General features: G+C 32.7%; 1 protein-coding gene across 1 annotated transcript in view; it reads left to right on the top strand.

Annotated features, from left to right (window-relative positions):
• CCDC39 (coiled-coil domain containing 39) overlaps positions 1-24,208 on the top strand; it is a 49,438-nt gene that overhangs the window by 7,868 nt on the left and 17,362 nt on the right. Inside the window, exons 2-13 of the mRNA XM_057738801.1 lie at positions 196-315; positions 2,348-2,494; positions 3,877-4,035; positions 4,810-4,902; positions 5,638-5,766; positions 8,347-8,538; positions 11,116-11,219; positions 11,534-11,666; positions 14,070-14,264; positions 15,358-15,522; positions 18,035-18,172; positions 19,789-19,997. Of these exons, the coding sequence (XP_057594784.1) occupies positions 196-315; positions 2,348-2,494; positions 3,877-4,035; positions 4,810-4,902; positions 5,638-5,766; positions 8,347-8,538; positions 11,116-11,219; positions 11,534-11,666; positions 14,070-14,264; positions 15,358-15,522; positions 18,035-18,172; positions 19,789-19,997 (1,784 nt within the window). The remainder of the gene's footprint in view (positions 1-195; positions 316-2,347; positions 2,495-3,876; positions 4,036-4,809; positions 4,903-5,637; positions 5,767-8,346; positions 8,539-11,115; positions 11,220-11,533; positions 11,667-14,069; positions 14,265-15,357; positions 15,523-18,034; positions 18,173-19,788; positions 19,998-24,208) is intronic.

Below are 24,208 nucleotides of genomic sequence, written 5' to 3'. Positions count from 1 at the left end.
GTGCTTATTTTCCCACAGTTATCTCTAAATCACGACACTTTTATAATATTTAAAAGATCAGTAAATTTTAGAAGTTCAAGTGGATATTGAAAGAATCAGAGTAAATGAAGATTTAATTTTCTTTTGATTTTGGATCCTTTAAGATGGTAAAAACTTAGTAGGACTTTGGTTAATCTTAGCATATGTTATTTACAGTTGTCAAAGCTGCAGGATGAAAGGTCAAGCTTGCAAGATCAGCTACGTGACTATGAAGATCGAATTAATGCTATGACTTCTCACTTCAAAAACGTTAAGCAAGAGTTCTTGTTTACACAGGTACAATAATATTGAAATTCACAATGATTATATCATGTGTACTCATGGAACATATCGCATTGTATTTACATCTGTGATTTGATTTTAGAGATATAATAGGAAACTTTTACATAACTAAATAATTATGACTATAACCTTGAACCTGAAAGAAGGTAGAAAAAAAAACTTTTAGGAACTCTACTGGAATAATTAATTCATTTGAAAGGAGAAATCATCATTCAAACAGTCTGATATAATATTAGGCAGCAGATTATATGAGAAGGGTACAGTGATGGCAGTGAGAAACAATGGCTTTCAGTGGAAACAGACCTAATAAAACACATGATAGAGTTTCTGTCTACTTTTAAATTTTTCAGCACAGCACCCTGGGGCCATTTTGAGTGAGGCAAATAGCCCACACACTTCAGTATCCCTTAGGACACAACGGTATTTCAGCATAGTTTAAGAATTGAATTTTATAATGACAATCCTGAGATAATAGAAAACTTAAATTATATTCAAGAAACTAAGGTAACTGGGGACAGTACAATGCATTCTAGAAATATTAACACAAATAATAAAAATTAAAAGAGCGTAATTAAGTAAACATCTGTTTTATGGACAATCTATTCATATATAGAATCTCTTTCTTTGATAATGCCAGGAAATCAGAAGGCTCTGTAAGTCAGCATTGGAGAGTTTACTAAATTCCATCTCTAACTATTTTTTATAAAATTCATCAACTTTTCTTTGAAGAAGTATGTAATTCTTAAAAATGAAAAAAAGCCATGTTTTTAATATCAATTTATAGTTAATGTAGATAAGTAACTATTTCATGGTTTTTAACAAGTTTTATTAGAATTATAAGCTTAATGAACTTTTAAAAACAGTCTCAAGGGTTTGAATCCTGATGTGATTTAGTAATTAATAAGCAGTTTGGAACAACATCTTTTCCTCAAGTTATTAAACCACTGAGTTGCAGATTTGAGAGACAGAGATTTTTCCATACATGTATTTCATTATAGTCAAATCTCAATTAAGTAAGGTAATATACACAGCAGACAATAAACTTCCTTCAATGCTAAAGGCCTTAATAATGTAAAAATAATACCAGTAGTGATAACTTTGAAGCTCTAAAGATCAGTAGTCAACAAATACGATTTTATTACATCAAACAATGCAAAGGCATCATTGTATATTAATATACTGTAGGATATATTTACAGCATCACTGTTTACATAATTATTTAAAAACTACCTATGTTAATTAGCATATGTGATCAACTCTTATAAATATAACCATTTCCTAAGTATTTTTAATTAGTTTCATTTCTTACTTTTAAATAGATGAATTTTGTCTTTTTTTTAAAGAACTTTTATGAGATACAGTTAGCATACAATAAACTGCATATATTTAGGGTGTACAATTTGGTATCCCAATCTCCCAATTCGTTCCCTCCCAACCCTCCCTGCTTTCCCCACTTGGTGTCCATATGTTTGTTCTCTACATCTGTGTCTCTATTTCTGCCTTGCAAACTGGTTGATTTGTACCATTTTTCTATATTCTGCTTATATGTGTTAATATACAATATTTGTTTTTCTCTTTCTGACTCACTTCACTCTGTATGACAGTCTCTAGGTCCATCCATGTCTCTGCAAATGTCCCAGTTTCATTGCTTTTTACAGTTGAGTAATATTCCATTGTATATATGTACTACATCTTTTTAATCCAAAATAGATGAATTATGTCTTTTAAAGCCTCAGTATATAAACTGGTTTTCAGCAGTTTTCCTAGACCAACATAATAACTGAAAACTGCTGGCAACATTTTTCCTAGCATATTCCATGAGCTGACTTTCTTACAACTAGTAAGCAACACAGACTACACTGAATCACAAAGTCTAATGTGGTGTAGGTTTCAGAGAAGTGGAATTAATAGTACCTGATCTAAGCATTTTGTAGGACCTTTGTTACATTTTTGTCTGTGGATTATTATGAATATTTTATAATAATAAAATTTAAAAAGTCTTGCTGTCTTGTGTATTATTCTGTAGTCTCTTTGCAAAGCCAGGGAACATGAGACTGAAAGCGAAGAACATTTTAAGATGATTGCTGAAAGAGAACTGGGACGAGTAAAGGATGAAATTCAACGACTGGAAAATGAGATAACTTCAATACGGGAAAAAAAAAGTGATAAGGAAGTATGTGTTGAAATGTTACTTAAATTTTTGTGCTATTGTTCCTTTTTCCCTCACCAAATAAACATTGATTTTTTTTTTTTTCCTGTGTGGGAAAGGCATTCTTTAGTTTCCTGACATTCACTTACGTTGTTTTTTGGACAAGGAAAGTCATGTGGAGCTGTGATTTGAATCAACAATGAGAGAATGTTACATTTATTTTCTCAATATTTATTTACCAAATAGCCATTGAGCCTTACTATCTGCGAAGTACCATGCTGGGTGCCTGTTATACCACATTAGGCATAATTTATTTATAAGTGCTACATTTTTAAAAGCTGCATTAAAAAAGTCACTTATAATTTTGAATTTCATATTTCAGCCAAAATTTTTACCTTTCATATTATCAGCTTGTGACTCTAAAAAATATTAAACTACTGTAATCTGTTTTTCTCTTTTCCTTAGTTTTTAGTTACCTGGTTGGGAGTTCTTTCCAAATTTGATTCTTCTCTTTACATATGCATATACTTATGGAAATGTATATATCTGTATCTCTCTATATGTGTATATATGTATGTATATATACACACACATACATATTTTATCATATTAATTTGTATATGTTTGCATATTGATCTGTTTTCTTTTATGAATCTAGATTTGTTAATTGAATACATTGACAGAAATATTTTTATCTCCTTAACTACTGTATTTATTTTAATTAGATGTGATTCAAAAATTTCTATATAACAGGCCTTTTAGAGGCAGCAATCTGATTGGAAATAAGGCTGAAGGGGACTTGTTTTGGGTTTGAGTTAGCATATCAAGCACATTATTTTTATTAAGATTGTATATCTATCAGCTTGGGGTAGTTTTGGTGGAGTGACTAATGAGATTGCTTTAGGGGAGCTACCCTAAAACCTTTTTAAGCAAACTTTGGCTCAACTACTGTTCTCAGCTTTGTATAATCATCTCCCCTCTATTTTATAACTAAATTAAAATACAAGTATAATAGTTATACAGTGAAATATAGTATGTAATATACATCTGGAGGCCCTGGACAGAGACAGGATTTCTTTCTTCCTTTTAAATATGTTCTGTAAGGGACTTCCCTGGTGGTCCAGTGGCTAAGACTCCACCTTCCCAGTACAGTGGGTTCGATCCCTGGTCAGGGAACTAGATCCTACATGTCACAACTAAAGACCCTGAATGCTGCAACGAAGATTGTGCATGAGGCAACTAAGATCCCATGTGCTGCAACTAAGACCCAGCGCAGCCAAATAAATAAATAAATAAATAAATATTTTAAAAAATATGTTCTGTAATATGTAATGTTATGTTTTATTTTAGTTTGTATATGAATAATGTTTTGTAATCTCCCCATGCCCCCTCTCTTTGGAAATTAGAATTACATATTTAAAACTACTCAAAAACTGGATGGTTTGAAATGTCAAATGAACTGGGACCAGCAAGCATTGGAGGCCTGGCTGGAAGAATCAGCTCATAAAGATAGTGATGCCCTCACTCTTCAGAAGTATGCACGACAAGATGATAATAAAATTAGGGTGAGATATTATAAATTGTAGTGTTAGATTTTCTCTGAATCTGTAATATATCAACCTTTTAATCTAAATTGGACTTATAATTTTAAAGTAAGTCTTAAACATTTTGGGGTCTATTAAAGCCAATTATCCTCTCTGTAGAAAAATGAATATACTCAAATACCCACAAAATTTTGCTGCAAGTTTTACAGATCCTCTGAAGCCCTTTGACCATTTAAGGATCTCTGGACTCCAGGTTAAGAATCCTGATTGAGAAGTTTTCTCAAAAACATTTCAGAAAAGAAGTTTTGTACTAGAGCAATGTATAAGTATTTACCTTTTTTTGTGTAATAGTTTGAATATTACAGATTGTTTTTGCTGATTTGTGATTATAGTGCTATTGATTATTTAATATATTATTATAACCATTACTTAAAAATCTACTTGTAATTAAATCTGGTAATATTTTAGTATCATAAAACATGCTATTTTCTAATAGATTAATACATATGCATTAGTTAAAATAATTTTAAATGGCAAATTATTGCTTAATCTTTTTTCTAACTGTAAAAAGTCTTAAGTCTTTTTAGAAACAATTGGATTTTCATTGCAGCACTTTGGGGTTAGAAGATTAAAAATATATATACATATATACTTTTGTAGTTATTTTAGATATCAAATAAATATGTATAATATAATATGCATATGTATAATACTTAATGTGAGATATGCTGTCTAATAGCTTTTATGTTAATAAAATGATAATTGTGAATATTTTTGCATGTAACTACATCATAGGCACTGACCCTGCAATTAGAAAGACTGACTATGGAATGTAACCAGAGAAGAAAGGTACTTGACAACGAACTTGCAGAGACTCTAAGTGCGCAGGTTGGTTCAGTAAAGATTTTTGTTTCTTCATGTATGATAATGTTCATTGCAGCACTATTTACAATAGCCAGGAGATGGAAGCAATCTAAATGCCCATCAACAGATGAATGGATAAAGAAGATATGGCACATATATACAATGGAATATTACTCAGCCATAAAAAGGAATGAAATGGAGCTATATGTAATGAGGTGGATAGACCTAGAGTCTGTCATACAGAGTGAAGTAAGCCAGAAAGAGAAAAACAAATACCATATGCTAACTCGTATATATGGAATCTAAAAAAAAGTGGTACTGATGAACCCAGTGACAGGGCAAGAATAAAAATGCAAATGCAGAGAATGGACAGTAGGACACAGGGTTGTGGGGAGGCTGCAAAGGGGAAGCTGGGACGGAACTAGAGAGTAGCATAGACATATATATACTACCAACTGTAAAACAGATAGCTAGTGGGAAGTTGCTGTATAACAAAGGGAAATCAACTCCATGATGGGTGATGCCTTAGAGGGCCAGAACAGGGAGGGTGGGAGGGAGTCTCGGGAGGGATGGGATATGGGGAAATATGTATAAATACAGCTGATTCACTTTGGTGTACCTCAAAAACTGGTACAAGAATGTAAAGCAATTATATTCCAATAAAGAGCTTAAGAAAAGATTTTTGTTTCTTAATTGTCAAAATGATGTTTACAAAAGCACTTAAATTCACAGAAATATTATTTGGTCTTCATTTGACAGTTAGAATTGGATAAAGCAGCCCAAGATTTTCGTAAGATTCATAATGAAAGGCAAGAACTCATTCAACAGTGGGAGAACACAGTAGAACAGATGCAGAAGAGAGATGGAGACATCGATAACTGTGCCTTGGTAAAGTAGTTGTTTGGTCCTTGTGATGTTCAGCTGTATTTATCTCTTTTGTATTTAACTCATTCATTTCAAATGTAAATCACCCTGTTATTTGAAAGTCATTTTTGTAGCAGGATTCAATAGTTTTGGTAAATGTTTTTCAAAGCTGACTTTGTATCTATTTAGAAATGTGATTTTATGAAGATTACCTACTTACAGTATATAATGCCAAAGACTGGATCCTGACATCTCTGAAATGTGAATCAAGAGAAGATCAACAGATAATGTTATTGCAGTAAAACCAATGCCCTGACTTATACATGGTTGTCCAAGTTGCCTTGGATTTAACATGTGTGCTATTTGTGTGGTAATCAAAGGTGTAGGGAAATGAGCCTCGTGGATAGCCAAGAAAGAAGGAGGGAGAGTCAGGAAAGAAACCTAGACTACAATAAAGTTTCCCTTTTGAAATTGAGGAACCCATAATGTGGTAAAAGCTCAGGATGGGGAGGAGCACCACACTGATTAAACACAGACCTATTGTTATCTTTTGCTTCTTTTGGAGGTAATTTAGGAGAAGTTGTTGGGGAAATCATTAAGGGGTAAAATAGTGGTGAGTAAAAATGGGAAGATTAGGGAAAGTTGAGAAGGGGAAGGAATTGAGGAGGAAAGAAGGCAGATGAGAACATGGGCGAGCTTCCATTCTGAATATACTCCATGGAAAGGCATTTGGCAAGCAGCTCAGGTCACTGGGAGTTTGGAACTCTGATATCTGCATGTGGTTTACTCGTTATATGTAACTTATATGTAAAATGTTATTTTTTTATTTTAAATTTCTGTAAGTAATCAACATTTTATCAACAAAATGACCTATAACTCCCTAGCAGGGACTTGGGAGAGTCAATCTAACTAGGAGTTCCTCTTATTTCTTAATGCTGATGTTGGTATCTCTTTCTTGGCTTCATACTGTTTTTGAACACCAAGTCCTGACTGCTTCCTCTGTGTAAATCAAATGTGTCAGATCTAAGACTGCAGATCCGTAATCGAATTCTCATGCAGCCCTGCAACTGAATTGACTCAGCCTGTTGTTTGGCGGAATCCACAGCTTGTAGCTCTCTGGTCATATTCTCAGTGGTTCCTTATTTATGGGGTGACATTTCCAGGCTGTATGTATTGAAAAAGGCTAGGCAGGGAAATAAGAAGTGATTCCATAGGTAGTGGGATGCTTCTAAGTGTTTAACAACTGGCCCTCAATTTGTGGTATTTCTGATTTCTGTGGCATCACCTATATGAAAACTTAACTGTGAATAGATTGCCCTGTTAAAAAATCTGAACGCTGAAGTAGGAATTAAAGCATCTGATTAAGTGGTAGAAAAATTAATATGTCAGGAAATTCTAGAATAATCATTTGACACCTATCAACTTAGGAAGTTTTGACCTGTCCTTTGGTTGAATGAACACAGTAGATATATGGAATCTTACAATTATATAATGTTTATTGTAATATAGATGGGAATACTAGATTAAACAAATTTACAATGTTTTTTTTAAATGCGGTGAATCTCAGATAAATATTGATTTAATATGCTAATATGTACAATATTACATGCAGCATTTCTAAAACTTAATGATTTCAGAGGACATACCCTCCCCTGACCCAGTCTCCTGGGATTAGTTGTTTGATGGGACCCAATTTCAGAAAACTTGGAAGAAATATATTTTAGGGTAAATTTGCTTTCTCTCTCCAATTCATCTAACATATTGCCATCAGAATAACCTGTAAAAACCACATTTGATCTTTTTATTCTCTAGCTCTAAAATCTTTATTCCATGTTGCTTAAAAGTTGACCCTCTTTAACATGGCAATTGAAAAATTGAATTCTTCACCATTTGGCCCTATCCTCTACCTTTCCAGCCTCATCTCTATCATCTGTATCCACCCCTTCTTATCATCTCCCCATTCCATCCCTGCCCTCCCACCCTGTACCTTAACCACGGTAGAGTATTTATGCATTTCCATTTATCTTTTTAGGCCCAATTCAAGCAAAGCCTCTTAGGTAATGCCTTTTAATGATTTATCTTGGGTGGACTTCATCAGCTCTTTGCTCCCATAGTATTAATACTTTGTCCATACTTCAGTTACTACTTTGTATATTCTAGTTATTTTGTATCCCCAAGACCAGCAAAAAGCCTGAGTGAAGACATTCCTACTGAAACCAATAACAAAACTAATATTCTCAAAAAATGAAAAAAACAGGTAAAATATTTGGAAAATTTCATTGAAAGCCAACTTTCTATGTGAAAACTATTCAATACTGTTATATTTTTTAGATGTCACCTTTTGTTGATGAAAAATTGACATTTTTCTCATCCCTGTAGCAAAGTACCAGATAGATGAAATAAAATATAGAGATCTTTAAAAATATGAGCTTATAGATATTAGTGTGTGGCATATTATTATTTTATTTTATTCATATAAATTAGTCTCTTAAAAAACATTTTCTTAAGTTTGGTAAAATAAATACTATGAAAAACTAAATTCCTTTTAGTTTTAGTTTTGTTTGTCATATTAAACATATGTTTAACATATATTTTAAATTCTAGGCATTAGCAAGGATAAAGCAGGAAATAAGAGAAAAAGAAAATTTGGTTAAGGAAAAGATCAAGTTTTTGGAAAATGAGATTGGCAACAACACAGAGTATGAGAAAAAAATTTCTGTTGCTGATCGTAAAGTTTTAAAATGTAGAGCGGAATATCAACATCATGAAACTAATAGAATTCAGCTGAAGGATGAGGTATGTCAACTAAAAAGACTGGTTTGTGTGTTTATAACAAATCACCATACGGATAAGCATAAAGCCTTTCCTTTGACTGAGGAAGTGCCTTCTAATTCTTTTTGTTATATCCCTTCATGTTGTGGAACTTTTTGGATACTCTAATGAGATCTTGATTGGATGAAGGCAACAGGGAGCTGCCACTCAATCACGGGTGGTGTGAAGGGCTCCCCCTGGAGTTGTGCAGTGCCCAATTTGCCTGTCACACATGGCGTTTTGTAAGTGACCCAAGGCAAAAGTCTCCTGAAGGGTTTAGGCTGGAAATCATAATTATAAGATAACCAGCAAATGGGCAAATGTGAAGATGTATTATTGACATTGGTGATAACTTGAAGTGTCTTTCCAGTGCTGCATGTGTATGGTGGTTTTAACTCTCAAATTCTAAGTGGAGCTACTTGCCAAAGTTCAGTTTCTTACCTTGTTGAGGGAAATAATTCATTGTGGTAGTGGGACAATGTAGTAGTATAATGTCTTTAAATAGACTAAGAGAGAATAAAATTCGTCTTTGTTCTTTCCTTCTTTCGAGCGTACATGCCAACTAGATTATTCCATAGGGAGAGTTAGCAATCCCCTTAGGTAGCAATAAAGGGATCTTTATGAAATTTGTGGCTTGAGGCCATGTTATCTGAAGTTACTGCTGTTTGAGTGGGAAACTGGAATATTGCAGAGCATTTTATTCTATAAGTTGTTATATATTTTATATTTCTGATAAGGAAAGATTTTTTTCTCTGAAGAGAATAATTAAGATCTTGAAAAAGTAAAATAAGTGAATTTCTTGCATAAATTAAATGTCACTGCTAATAGCGCATTCTCAAAAATTTTAGTTTAAACCAATTGCCGAAAAGAATGCTGGTATTCAGTCATTTATAATTTGTTTGTTGAGATAGAATTCACATATCAAATACACCCTTTTAAAGTGTACAATTCAATGGTTTTTAGTATTTCACAGAATTGTGAAACTATTGCCACTATCTAATATTAGAATATTTTTGTCTTTCAAAAAGTAACCCCATACCATTAGCAATCACTTTCCTTTCTCCCCCCCTGCACCAGGCCCTAGCAACTCCTGATCTACTTTCTGTCTCTATGGATTTGCCTATTTTGGACATCATACAATATGGTGCATTTTGTGTCATGATTCTTTTACTTACATGTTGTTTTCAAAGTTGATACAAGTTTTAGTTTGTAAGAATACTTCATTTTTTTCCTCAAAATTTTTTTATTGTGATGAAATATATATAACATACAATTTACCATCTTGACTGTTTTCAGGTATACAGTTCAGTGGTATTAAATACATTCCTAATGTTGTACAACCATCACCATCACCCATCTTCACAACTCTTTTCTTGTAAAGCTGAAACTCTGTACCCAATAAACAATAATTTCCCATTCCCCTGTCCTCCCAGCCCCTGGAAACCACCATTCTACTTTCTGTCTCTATGATTTTTGACTAAGTACCTCAAATAAATGGAGTCATAAAGTATTTGTCTTTTTCTTACTGACCTATTTCACTTACTTTAGCTAGCATAATGTCCTCAAGCGTCATCCATGTTATAGCATTTGTCAAAATTTTGTTCCTTTTTAAGACAATATTATTCCGTTGTGTGTATATACCACATTTTGCTTATCCATTCGTCTGTTAATGGACGCTTGGATTGCTTCCATGTTTCAGCTATTATGCATAGTGCTGCTATGAACATGGGTGTAGACTTATCTCAGAATTGCTGGATCATATGGTAATTATATTTTTAATTTTGGGGGGAGCTGCCATACAGTGGCAGTACCATTTTACATTCCCACTAACAGTGCACAAGGGTTCCAACTTCTCCACATCCGCATCCACACTTGTTATTTTGGGGTTTTTTGATAGTAGCTATATTAATGGGCGTGAGGTGGTATTTCATTGCAGTTTTGATTTGTGTTTCCCTAATGATTAATGATGTTGAGCATCTTTTCATGTACTTATTTGCCTTTTGTATCTCTTCTTTAGAGAAATATCTTTTCAAGTTCTTTCCCATTTTTGAGTTAGGCTGGTTTTTTGTTGTTGTTGTTGACTTTTAGAAGTTTTCTATATGTTCCGGATATTAGTCCCTTATCAGATATATAGTTAATTTGCAAATATTTTCTCCCATTCTTTCATTTGCTTCTTTGCTATGTTGATATTGTTTTTGCTGTACGAAAGTTTTTAATTTAATGAAGTCCAATTTGTCTGTTTTTTCTTTTGTTGCATGTACCTTTGGTGTCATATCCAAGAAATCATTGCCAAATACAATGTTGTGAAGCTTTTGTTCCATGTACTTTTAACTTCTATATGTAGGTCTCTATAATTTGCCAGTATCTTACAAGTCACTTAAAATTTAATATCAGACCAAAAAGAAAAGTTGTTAAATATGTATTACAGCAATATGGTTATCATGTTTGTGGGTGTGATGTAGGTTAGAAATTAATGTGTTCAGAATAGAGCTTCTCAGAAATGAAATTATTTTATAAGATATAGAATAAATATATAATTTTTGTCTGTTAACTAATAAATAGCTGGATTCTTTAAAAGCCACTGTGAATAGAAGTTCCAGTGATTTAGAAGCTCTGAGGAAAAATATTTCCAAAATAAAGAAGGACGTTAATGAAGAAACAACAAAGTAAGACAAAAGATATTTAAGTATGTTTGTAGTTTTTGTAGAAAAATTATTGAATATTTAATTTTTTGGTTAAATAACTGTAAAATTATAGCTACTAAATAATTAAACAAAAATTTCTCCTGGGTTTTTCAATACAAAGGCTTAGGAGCAATATTTGTATGGCTTATTAAGTATATATTGGTAATACAAAGGTTTATGGCAAAAGAAACCTTCATGTTATATGAAGAAATCTTATGATTAAACTGTTCCTTGTTTGTTTGCATTAAATACCTTTTAGACATGTTTTCTGTTTTTTCTTCATAAATTCTCTGTAGGTTACAGAAAATTAAAAATCATAATCGGATTGTAAGAAAAAAGTTAAAACAGATAACTGAGAAAACTATGTCTGTAGAGGAGAAAGCTACCAACTTGGAAGACATGCTAAGGGAGGAAGAAAGAGGTGTGAAGGTAAAGTTTAGTTTCAGTTTTTAAAAAATCACAGCAAGTTGAGCAATAGTGAATAAATTAGACTCTTGAGATCAGAGAAGTAGGAGATCTTTTAAGAGGCTCTGATTTCTGGGGTAATCACATTTGTAATAAGATTGTTGAGTTTCTGGACCTCTTTTTATCTGAAGCTCTTAATTCTCCATTTGCTTCACTTTCAGCATTTAACTTTGATGTCTTCTTTTAAAGGTAGCCTCTCTATCTTAGATTCCATGTCTTCCCAATGCCTACTGTGTCCCTGTCCCTGTTTGCCATCCATATATATGTTCTTATGTTGCAAATGCATCTTGGAAAATACCCTTGTTTTACAACTGATTTCCACCTGATTATCATCTTTTTTGTTTGTTTGTGATCAAATTTCCCCCAGTGGTCTACATTCATTACATATGTTTCTTCATCATCTGCTATTTCTGTAACCTCTTCCAGTTTGGCACCCTCCCCCCCCCCTCCCCACTTCTCCTTAATTAAAGCCAATTTTTGAGGACCTGGAAAAGACTGGTTCACCATTTACTCTTTGAAAACTGCAAAATGATTTGTGTAACCTATTACTGTAGGCACTATTTCTTGCTTTTACTCTTTTTTTGATGGAGGAAGAGGAGGGGCAGCTGAAGGTGGTTTTAAAATCCCCTGTTTGCTGAGGCTTGTATCAAGTATGATTTCATTTATATTTGGATAGAATCCAGCTTCCTCAGTGTGCTGTTGTGTTTAAAATTCCTGAGTAATGAAGTCATGCGACAATCTTGAGTGGTATTTGAGTCCAAATTGTACAACATTATTTAAAAAAAAAAAAAAGTTGTGGCTTCCCTGCCCCTCCCCACCCCCCCAAAAGCATGATTTTCTGTAGCACATGGAATGGGATGGTATTAGAAATTATTAGAAATCTGTAAAGACTGTGAAGTTTACATGAAATAAACCTTCTGAAGACAATTAAAAACTAGTGATATTTTTAAAGAAATTAGCTGGATTAGAAAACAGTAAAATTGGCAGCATGTGTACTGATTGTGCTGTAGCAGGGCAGGGTTCATAATCTTGGTTTTTGTAGTTATTGGTTTTGTTTGTTTGGAAAAAAATCTCAGCCCTATATGTTTTGCTGTGTTGTTCACTACCAAGCACTGACTTTAAAATTCTGCCAGGCAGTCTTTGAGAAGGTCTTAAATCCAGTGAAAATTGTCTATTATATGAAAAACAATGCATTTTATAAGCTTATATCAGATTATACTTCTTGATTTGTGAAAATTTAAATGTGCCGATCATAGACTTCTTTTGTTTCATATTGAGGTTCATTGGATGCCAAAGGGAAATATGCTTATCTGGGTATAACAGCACAGAAGGAAATTACTTCAACATTTTAAAATGAGAGCTTTCAATAAATCTCGGCATGGAAAATCTATTTGAAGCCTAGAATACACTGATGTGACACCTTGAGGTTCAGACAGACCTGCCTCTTGAGAAAGGAGAAGTAGGCATGGGGTACTGGTTTCTGTTTCCTAGAGGGCTGCACATGTAGGGAAGTCAGCTGCAGGCACGGTGTGAGTAAGGGGTAGTGTCAGGAGTGTGCCGGGGCCAGCACCTGCCAGCTCACAAGAGGTGACAGTTAAATTTTCTGGAATTTTGTAAGTCAGCTGCTAAATATAGCTACTATTAAAAATCAAATTATATAGACTTACAATTAAATAAATTCTATTAAAAGCAATAAGTACTCAGTACATATCACTTCCAAATTACTTTACTACATTTTACTGTTATCTATGCTTTTAAGATTACTTAACGTTACTAACGTCTGTTATATCTGTATAGTAGATATAGTGCATCATGGTCTGCTACTGCATGTCTCTTACCAGTTCTGCATTTAGAGGAATCATGCTAGTAGCTTGACGTTGGCCATAGTGGGAATATAAGTAATGATAGAAATCAGCCTCTTCTCCCTAACCTCCCATCCACTAGAAAGCTGGTGGTCAAACATTTGTCTGCTCACCATTGGCTAGTGCTGAAAAGAAGGTGGGAGATTTCTTCCCTTAACACTGTCAAGACTTTAGTAAACTTTGTGAATTTTTAAGCTGTATGTCTGTATATTTTATGTTCTAAGGAAACCAGTGGGATGTCAAGTTCCAAGGCTAAGGTGATATAGGGTAGAATTTAGATGACAAATCAAGGTGCATGATACAGGGACAGAAAACTACTATTCTAGACTACTAGACTAGAGTAGACTACAAGCAATGTTGGGGATTTGTTGAAATTGTGGGAAGGGCTTTATATTCTCAAGGGCTAAAACGAGGATTCATTTATGAGCCCCTAAATTATAATATTCATGCAATAAAACATTTTAAGATATTGTATTTCATTAATCATTGTTATTCTTATTATCAGGAAGTAGAAATTCAGTTGAACATAGTGAAAGATGTGCTATTTAAGAAAGTTCAGGAATTACAGACTGAGACAATGAAGGAAAAAGCTGTTGTATCTGAAATTGAAGGAACCCGTTCTTCTCTAAAGCACCTCAACCATCAGTTACATAAACTGGACTTCGAAACCTTGCAGCAGCAAGAAATTATGTACAGTCAGGTATGTGTTACTCTAATGAATGTCTTCATACTTATTTGTTATAATTGTGATGGTCAAGATATTGCAATGTCCTAAGGAAACAAAGATTTCTAAGAACTCTTGGGGTGGGGGGATAGACAGATGCCGAAGATGGGATGTCATGTTAGGCCAGTGCTGGGTGAGGGAGCGTTAAAAGCTATTTTTTTCTCGATCTGAAATAAACAGGTAAGAGGATAGACAGCTCTAGTGAGGGAGAACCATGCTTTAAAGGAACCTGGAGCAACTGGACCTGGAGTAAAACAAAACAAGGAGTGGGATGTCTGAAACCTAGAAAAACTGTATGTTGGCAGTCCAGTGGTTAAGACTCTGCGCTTCTACTTTAGGGGATGTGGGTTCCATCCCTGGTCGGGGAACTAAGATCCTGCAAAAAACCCAAAAAACAAAAACAAAAAAACCCCTAAAACTGTATGTTGTGCAATCATTGGCCTCCCCACTCCCACCCTTGAACCAATAGGTTAAAAGTATTTTTAAAGTTTTTCCTTTTTTGATCTATTTATATATTCTATCTCATGTTAATTTCTTAATGTCCTCCCTCTCTACATCTTAATTTCCCCATCTAATATATTCTTAGTTTCTCAAAATTACAGATGCTAAAGTATAATTTTCAAAATAATTCTTTAGAAGTTCATCATATTTGAGCCTTTCATGGCTAACAATTTGTGACTTTTTTTTGTACTCCTTAGAAAATGTACCCTCAAAAGCCATGTCTGCGTAAATCCAGTGGACTTACTGAAATTCCATTATGATAGTATGATAAATAACCCACCTAGCTGCTTTGTTATATTTTCAGAAGATTAGTTCTGTGTTACTATCATGTGGTCTGGTTGTTGAAGAATAGTTCTGTGTTACTAACACGTACTCTGGTTATTGAAGATTAGTTTCTCCCCTTAGAGTAAGAAGGATTTTATCCTATAAATCACTGAATGATTAAATTGACTTAAGTAAATGATGACATCAGGCCAAACACATAAGAAAGTATTTACAGTGTTTTTGCATTTATAGAAATGGTTTTAACTGTTTCTCCTTACTAACTTATCTTTAAAACTTGTAACAGGATTTTTACATTCAACAAGTGGAACGCCGAATGTCACGGTTAAAGGGAGAGATTAATTCAGAAGAAAAACAAGCCCTTGAAGCAAAAACTGTTGAACTTCAGAAGACATTGGAAGAGAAGAAATCTACATTTAACCTTTTAGAAACACAGATCAAGAAGCTTCATGTAACTTAGCTAAAATACTTTTTATGCTTCAAATATCCTAGTCATTATTTTGTTTTGAGTCAGCATGTTCCTAAGACTTGACTTTGCATAGGATGATTGCCCAGCTACCCACATATATAACAAATGTAGGAGCTAATGCTTATATTTCTATACTGACTATGAGAATGTAACTACCATTGATTATGCATTTACTATATACTAAGTATACGCCTTTAGCATTTTATTTCATTTAATCCTTATAAATGTCTTGTGAGGAAGATATTATTACTTGTTTTTACAGGTGAAGTAACTTGCCCATGTTTACATAGCTAGGATTTTATCCTTGGTCCATGTGACTTAAAGATAGTGTTAAATAGTACATGATTTAAAAAATTGATGTTATAGTTTTCTATTATGTATCTGCCATAATAACTTGATTACTTTTTATCTCTGAAGTGGCATCTAAAAGAAGCTGCTCTTTTATGGGTCATCTATTGTCGTTCAAGTATTTACTTAGTTACATGCTTCAGATGACTCAATTTTGCTAATAAGGTAAAAATATTCTTCACCTTTAGGTACTGTAACATGTTTATGGTAATATAAAACCTGTGTTAGGGGAACCTATGTAATACAAAACCTATGTTAAAGTTTAACTGGGAAGTAAGAGTGAAAACATGGACCTGAATAGGGGAAGAACTCCAAAGGTTTTAAATGTTAAACAGCTGGAAAGGCTAGTGATGAGTGTCCTCTAGTGGTTATAAGAAGGATTGCCCTGAATTCCTGAAGGGCTACAAAGGTGAAAGGGAACTATTACTTTTTTATTTTAGGAAAAAAAAAAAATTAACATGACAAATATTGGTTTGGAGTGGTTTGTAGCTTGATTAAATTTTTAAAAGACTGTTTCCTTAGTTTAGTGGAAAAGAGCACATGTTTTGGAATCAGAACTGGTTTTGAATGCCAAGGTTATACCACTACTGCTATTTTAACTTCTGAGTCCTAATTTTTAAATGGAAAACAATATTTAAAATATAATTTTAGGGCATTTGGGAGAATTAGAAGCAATGTATATCGTAACACAGTGCTTTTAGTAGGTACTCAATAAATAGTATTGTTTTAATTACATAGAATATGAGAATATTAGTACTACAAAATGATAGGAGGGTGACATTTGTATCTGGATGTGTTTTTTGACCCTAGCCTGAATTGTGTCTGTTTTGCTATGTGAGGATGGTTTTAGTGTTCCCCCTTTTAACTACCTTGGGGCTCTGTCCATTATGCAGTAGGCTAGTACTTACGCCTATCCCAACTGGTTTTGACAGAGAGGTAAATAAATTAATAGAAATGCAAGTGAATTTTTAAAGATATTAAAGAGTTAACCTTCTGATGAAGGTTTTCTCTTCTCAATAGTAGCATTAGATTGTAAAGTCATTCAGCATTCGCTTTCCCATGCCACTCCATCTCTTATTTTGAATAATAGAAAAAAATTTATTCTGGTTGAAAATTACCTTAAAATGTTCATACTAAAAGTTAATTTTATCAAGTCACATCTTTATATGAAAAAAAAATTCGTACTGTCTTGCTTCAGTGTTAGGTCCTGATAGTTCAGAGAAATACAGGCAGTGAGAAAGACAGGGGAGGGAGGAAGGAAGGGAGAGAGGAAGAGAGAGAGAGAGAGAAGGGAGACACATCTTGGCACTAGAAACTTTTTGCTTTAGGTCCCCTAAGAGGGACTAAAGGGGGACAAAGAGAACAAACCTTGTTCTGGTTCTGGGTGGGAGGGAGGATACAAACTGGTAAAAAGCTAGAAGACTAATATCTGAGTATGTATGACCCATTTATTCATTTGATGGAATTAGATGTTATCTAGCATTTTTTTCTCCAGCAATATGTGATTATATATGTAATAATAATAATAATGACATTTCCATGTGTCAAACATTGTTGCATATATTCTTTGGTGGTAACTTCTTTAACTCTCACAACAACCCAGGTAGGTAGGTATTGTTATCATCTCCATTTTAGAAATAAGGAAACTGAGGTCGAGTAGGTTGCCCACCGGGGTTGGATGCCTAATATATAATTAAGGCCGTTTGATTCCAGAGCTTATAGTTAACCAATACCCTATGCCTTCTCAGACTGTTAATGTTTTTACCTTCTGAGATTTGGGTTGAATCAAATAATAAACTCCAGAAGGTGCACCATGTATTTAACCAAAGCTTGAACTTTCCCCTCCCATTTCTCCCCATAAATGGCAATCACCTAATAATTCAGTTTGAACTGTAATCATACATAGTATTTCCTAAAATTATTTAACTGAAACTGAACCCAAACAACAATAGATAATAAAAATGAAAATGTTTCTATGTGAATATCCATGTATATTCTATTAGAGACATTAGAGCATGAAGCGTGAGACTTAAAAATCTGATTATTATAACTATTTAATGGAGCATATAATTTAAGTCATGTTTAGTCATATGTATTTAATGTTATTTAAAATATGTATTTATGTACCTTTTTTTCCTTTTTACAGAACGATCTTTACTTTATCAAGAAGTCAAATAGTAAAAATCGTGATGAAAAACAGTCTCTCATGACCAAAATAAATGAACTAAACCTTTTCAATGACAGATCAGAGAAAGAACTTAATAAAACCAAAGCTTTGAAACAGGTGTGGTAAAATCATATGTACATGTAATATTAAAAACCACATATTTTCATGCTAATTGTAGAAAAATTTTAAATACCACATTATAAAGAAGAAAATAAGTCACTATCATCACTGTACAGAAGATAAGCAGTGTTATAGTATATTTTTTTCTTTCAGTCTTTTAAAGAAAATTGGCTTTATATATTGTATTCAAAAATTTAAAAATATATTGTACATGTTTCCTAAAACATTAAGTATCTTTAAGGGCTTCCTACAGTCCACTGCATGAAGTTACCATAATTTATTGAACCACCTCCTGTTTTGGGTTATGTGTTTGTTTCCAGTGTTTGGCTATTCTAAAGAGTGCTATCATGTACTGTGCGCATATTTCATTGTACAGTTATTCATGTAGTTCCTTAGGATAAATTTCTAGCTGTATAATTATGGTTCAAAAAGAATGAATATTTCTGGGTCTTGAAACTGTTTTCAAGCCAAATGGCCTTCTAGAGGGTTCAATTAATATTCCCACCAGTGGTTGTGTAAGCATTCTATTTTACTCACCTCCACCAGGGCTGGGTAATATAATTTATAAAATTATTGTAAATTTGATGGGCAAACATGGTATCTCATTGTTTTTAGTCTGCATTTTAAAAATTGGTGAAATTTAAAACATTTTATGTTTAAACATAAAATTTAAAATATTTATGTTTCAATTAAAATGTTTAAAATATTTTTTCTATTATGTTATGTTTCATAATTTTTCTTTTGGATTTTTAGTTCATTTTCTTGCCCATATTTCCATTAGGAGGTTTATATTTTTAAAATGCTTGGCAAAAGATCTTTGTGTGTTAAGATATTAACTCATAAATATTGTATTTGTCCCATTGTCTTTAAATTTCTATTCAGTTTTTTTGATGTAAAAACTTTTTTTAACATTGCACATTTAAGTGTTTTTCCCTGAATAATTTTTAGGCTTAGACACTTTTTCATTACACTAAAAATCAAACAAATATTTACAATTTCTAGTGGCTGCATTAGTTTCATCTCTTAATATTAAGTTCTTTCATTCATCTGAAATTTATTTTTAGTACATATGAGATATGGGGATCTAATCTTTTCTCCAACTGAAAAGCTTTGTTTTGAAATAGTAAATCTTATATTCTGGAGTTTTTTTTCTGAGCTTTCGATTCTGAAAATTTATCTGTTTGTGTGCTCTTGTATCAGTATTCTATTCATGACTAAACTTTTTTAAAATAAAAATTTATTTACACATTATTTTGTAAGATTTAGTTTAGAATATAAAAATCCTCATCCATAGGGCTTTATATATTTTCTGGATATTGTAACTTTCAATTTTAGGAATAACTTCTTTTGTTTTTTTAGTAAAACTTGAATTTAAAATTGAATTATAATAAAAGACTTGGAATAGCCATAACCCCCCCTTTATAAACAAAAAGAAAAGAAAAGCAGAGTCATGACTCAGAGCAGTTTAAGCTTAACCCTAATTAATATTTTGGTCAATGGTCAAATTAGAATAAGTTATATTTTCAAGTTTGACATTTGTAGCAATAAGAAAGAAACATATTTTGGTTTGGGTATACAAATAATTATTTCAATATTTGATTTTATGTTGATAGGACTTGATGATAGAAGACAATCTTTTAAAACTTGAGGTTAAACGTACTCGAGAAATGCTTCACAGTAAGGCAGAAGAAGTTCTTTCTCTGGAAAAAAGAAAAGAGCAATTGCACACAGCTATGGAAGAACGGACCGAAGAAATTAAGGTTCACAAAACAATGCTTGCATCACAAATAAGATATGTTGATCAAGAACGGCAAAACATAAGGTAATAATTAGAGTTTTAAAATCCTGCTCATGAACTTTGAGAATGTAAGAGTGATGTCAGGAGAACTGACTGCTCCCTCGACCACCTTGGATGTCCATCTTTTTCTTACTTGTTTAAAAAAGCTTTTAAATATAATTCATAGGCCGTATTTTAGCTACAAATCTATTATGCTTTTCCCTCTCTCTTTCCTTAGGCTAACTCCTCATTCTTTAGATTTATCCTTTTACTTTAGTATCATTAATTTCCTTGGAATTGATTTTTGTGTATGGTTTGTGGCAAGGATCCAATAACATGCTTTCCCTTATGGATACCCAACAGCTGCATTTATTGAAGCAAGTGTCTCCTAGAGATTTCACATATATTTTATAAGATTTATTCCTGGATATATGCTACTTTTTAAATGTTACTGTCAATGTTTTCTCCTTTTAAAACATTTCATTTTTGGTTTGTTGCTGGTATATAGAAATGCAGTTGATTTCTGTATATTATAAGTATCCAGCAACCTTATCAAGTTTACTGTAGTGTTTTTTGAAATTCTCTTTGTAATAGTAAGGGAGCTCCCATCTATTTTCATTCTTCGCTAAGAGGTTGTTTTAATTTGTTTAATCAGGAGTAAATGTTGACTTTTATTATATGCTTTTTTTGTACTCATTGATATGATGTAGCTTCTTCAATCTGTTAATATAATTGAATATATTGATTGCTTTTTCAAAGTTAAAACAAAGTTATTTTCCTGTAATAAACACAACTGTCAGTCACATATTACATTTTGTATATATCTAGATTTTGTTTGCTAATACTTTTATACAATTTTTTGCTTCTATGCTTATAATCTCCTTTCTCTCCTGCCCTTGTCAAATTGTCAGATTATTAAGGTTACGTCTACTTTTATAAAATTATTTTTGTGTTTATTTTTCTGTACTCTGTATTTCTTATTTTTCTACACTCTGGATAAGTTTGTAAAAGAGCAGAATTATATCTTTCTTGAATTTTCAAATACCTAACCAGTAAAGCCATTGCACATCTTGAGTTTTTTGAGGAGGATTTTCAACTGTTGGTTCAATTTATTTATTGGTTATAGGACAATGCAGATCTTGTATTTTTCCTTGAGTCCTTAGGAAAAATTTTCCATTTCATCTAAATTTTCAAAGTTATTACCATAAAGTTGTTCACAATATCATTTTATCATATGTTTAATAGCTGCAGAGTTTGTAGCTTTTCATTTCTGATATTGATTATTTGTGACTTCTCTTTTTTGGGTGGGATAAGTCTTGTCAGTAGTTAATGAATTTTATTACTCTTTGAAAAGAATAAACTCTTGCTGATTTTTTTCTATTGTGAATTCATTTTCTATTTTATTAATTGCTGCTCTCACATTTACTATTTCTTTCTTCTATTTTTGTGGGTTTATTTTGATATTCTTTTCCTAATTTCTTGAGATAAGATGCTTAGCTAATTAATTTTCAACTTTGAAGGCTAAAACAGTTCATTGAAATATTACTTAACTGTATCTCACACAATTCTCTGTAAGGACGAGATAGTAAATATTATAGGTTTTGCTGGCCATATGGTCTCTGTTGCAACAGCTCAACCCTGCCATTGTGGACTGTAAGCAGCCCTAGACAGTATTCAAATATATGAGTATGGCTGTGTTCCAATAAAACGTTATGGACACTGAAATTTGAATTTCATAGAATTTTCATATTTCATGAAATATAAATTTTCTTTTGATTTTTAAACCATTTTACATTAAAAAATATAAAAGCCATTTTTTGCTTGTGGGCTGTAAAAAAAAACAAGTAGTAGGTGTAGGATGGTTTGCCGACCTCAGCTTTTAATCTCTAAGCAGCAGTACTCCGTTGTATGTGTCTACCCCAATTTACATATACATTTATCTGTTGAAGAATATTTGAAATGTTTCCAGTTTTGAGCTATTACAGATAAAGCTGCTATGAACATATGTGTTGTTGGTATGGACATATGCTTTCTTTCCTCCTGAGTGGATACCTAGAAGTGTAATAGCTGGATCGTATGGTAGCTATTCTTTTTGTCTTTTTGTTCTTTCATTGGTTTTACTGAATTTTTTCCCTTTTTTCCTCTTTGTAGTATGTATATTCTAATTTTAATTATTTTGTTTATTCTTAAATTCAAAAGAAATTCTAATCTTTCTACCTCTTTATGAATACTGGAGATTAATTAGTCCCCATTATTTCCTTCCTAAAATAAAGACTTTTAGCATGTTTTACTGCTGTATTTCATTTCTCCATCTTTCATATATTGTTGAAATCACAGATTATAGTTTCATGTTTTATTATTTTTAATATTATGTCTCTACTTTTAAAAGAACTCCTTTCTTATAACTTGTATTAAAATATACAGCCAACTGCCAGCAATAATTTCAACCCAGCTACGCCTTTTACTTGTTTCTTGGTTTAATATTCTTTCATGTATCTTTTGTCATTCGTTTTCCTTGGATTCTCATTTCATTCCTCTGGCATATGTTTTGAAACTTTTTTTCAAGAAATTTTTCAAGTCCTTATATGTTTAAAACATATTTATTCACCGTATTTGAATTATAGTTGAAGTTTGAAAGCATTGTTTCATATTCTTCTAGATTAAAGTGTTGTTTATGAGAGAGAGGCCTGATTCCAGACTAATTCATTTTATTTTGTAGGGAAACTGCTTTTTGTTTTCTTTCTGGAAGCTTTGGGATAATGTTTTTATTTTGGGGGATTTCAGAACTTTCATGTGTGTGTTTCTGGGTGTTTTATTCTTTTTCATTTTTTTGGTTTGACCCTTGGTGAGCTCTTTCAATTATTTCATTCGTCTTTCTTCAGGTCGGGAAAATATTTTTCTATTAGTTTTTCAATCTTTTTTCTCACACCACTCTCCCCATTTGTTGCTCATTTTTAGTGGATGTTGGCCTTCTTAGATCTGTCTTCCAGGTTTCTTTTCTCTCATTTTAATTTTTTATTCCTTTCCTTCCACTTTTTAAGATTTTCTCACTCTCCCCATTCCCATCCTTTGTCTCCTCCCCATTCCCTGCCCCTCTGTCTTTCTCCATTTCTCGATATCATTGATTCAGTCTTTTGACTTGCTGCTTTTCCTACTTGGGCTGGTTCACCCCCTTAGGCAACCTGGTGGTCCCCCTCTCCTGGGAGGTCACCATGTTGATGCTGAACTCAGTGCAGACACCTGATGGGCCCAGCATACTACAGCCCAGAACTCGGGCTCAAGAGATCCTCCTGCCTCAGCCTCCTGAGCGGCTGGGAATATAGGTGTGTGCCCACTGTGCCCAGTGTTCTTCACTACTTTTAAATTAAAAAGTGGAGATTATTTGAGAGAACTCTTATTCTTTCATTGGTTCTTTCTTTTCATAGCAGCCTGTTCTTGTTTTATGGGCATTTTTTGGATGCAATATACTTTCATCTTTTAGAAGCTGTGGTGGGTTTTTTTTTTCCCTTTTAATCCTTTCCATTTTGGAAAGGAGAAGAGATATACTTGTGTATACCATCTTAAGCTGGAAGTCCAACAAGACTTGTCTTTTACAATCACATAAAGGATGAGTAAATATTTTCTGATGAAACAGTAGTAATACTTAAAAATAAGCAATGCTGTAACTTCTGATACTTAATATATTTCACCATCAACTTTTTTTAGGAGTAGGAACCTTGTATATTGAAGATTTCTTTTCACCTTGGTTGGAAGGCTTATTTTCATGAAGTTGTAGCAGGCAAATGAGTCATTCTTCAAATTGCTGTGCATATATTAGCATTATTAGTATTATTATAAAATAAGTTAAAAATAGTTTAAAAATATAAATTTACTGGAATAAAAAGAAAAAAGTAACCAGCAGATTTAAGAATCTAAATCTTAGGAGACACTTCTCCAAAGGTTTCTTATATTTCTGCATGCCTTGCAAGAAGAGTCACTAAGCTATCCTGTTCTGGACTTTTAAAAAATTTTTGGTAAAAAACATAAAATTTATCATCTTAACTATTTTAAAATGTACAGTTAGTAGTGTTAGTATTTTCACATTTTTGAGCAACAGATCTCTAGAACTTTTTCATCTTATAAAACTGAAACTATCTTTTAAAAATTTTTTTGGTAAAAAACACATAAAATTTACCATCTCAACCATTTTACAGCATTGTTAGTAGTGCTAAGTATTTTCACATTGTTGAGCAACAGATCTCCAGAACTTTTTCATC

This window comes from Hippopotamus amphibius, chromosome 6 (assembly GCF_030028045.1).
Source record: "Hippopotamus amphibius kiboko isolate mHipAmp2 chromosome 6, mHipAmp2.hap2, whole genome shotgun sequence".
Classification (NCBI taxonomy): domain Eukaryota; kingdom Metazoa; phylum Chordata; class Mammalia; order Artiodactyla; family Hippopotamidae; genus Hippopotamus; species Hippopotamus amphibius.
The sequence above is the reverse complement of the archived record's forward strand: the minus strand, read 5'-3'. Positions and strand labels throughout refer to the sequence as shown.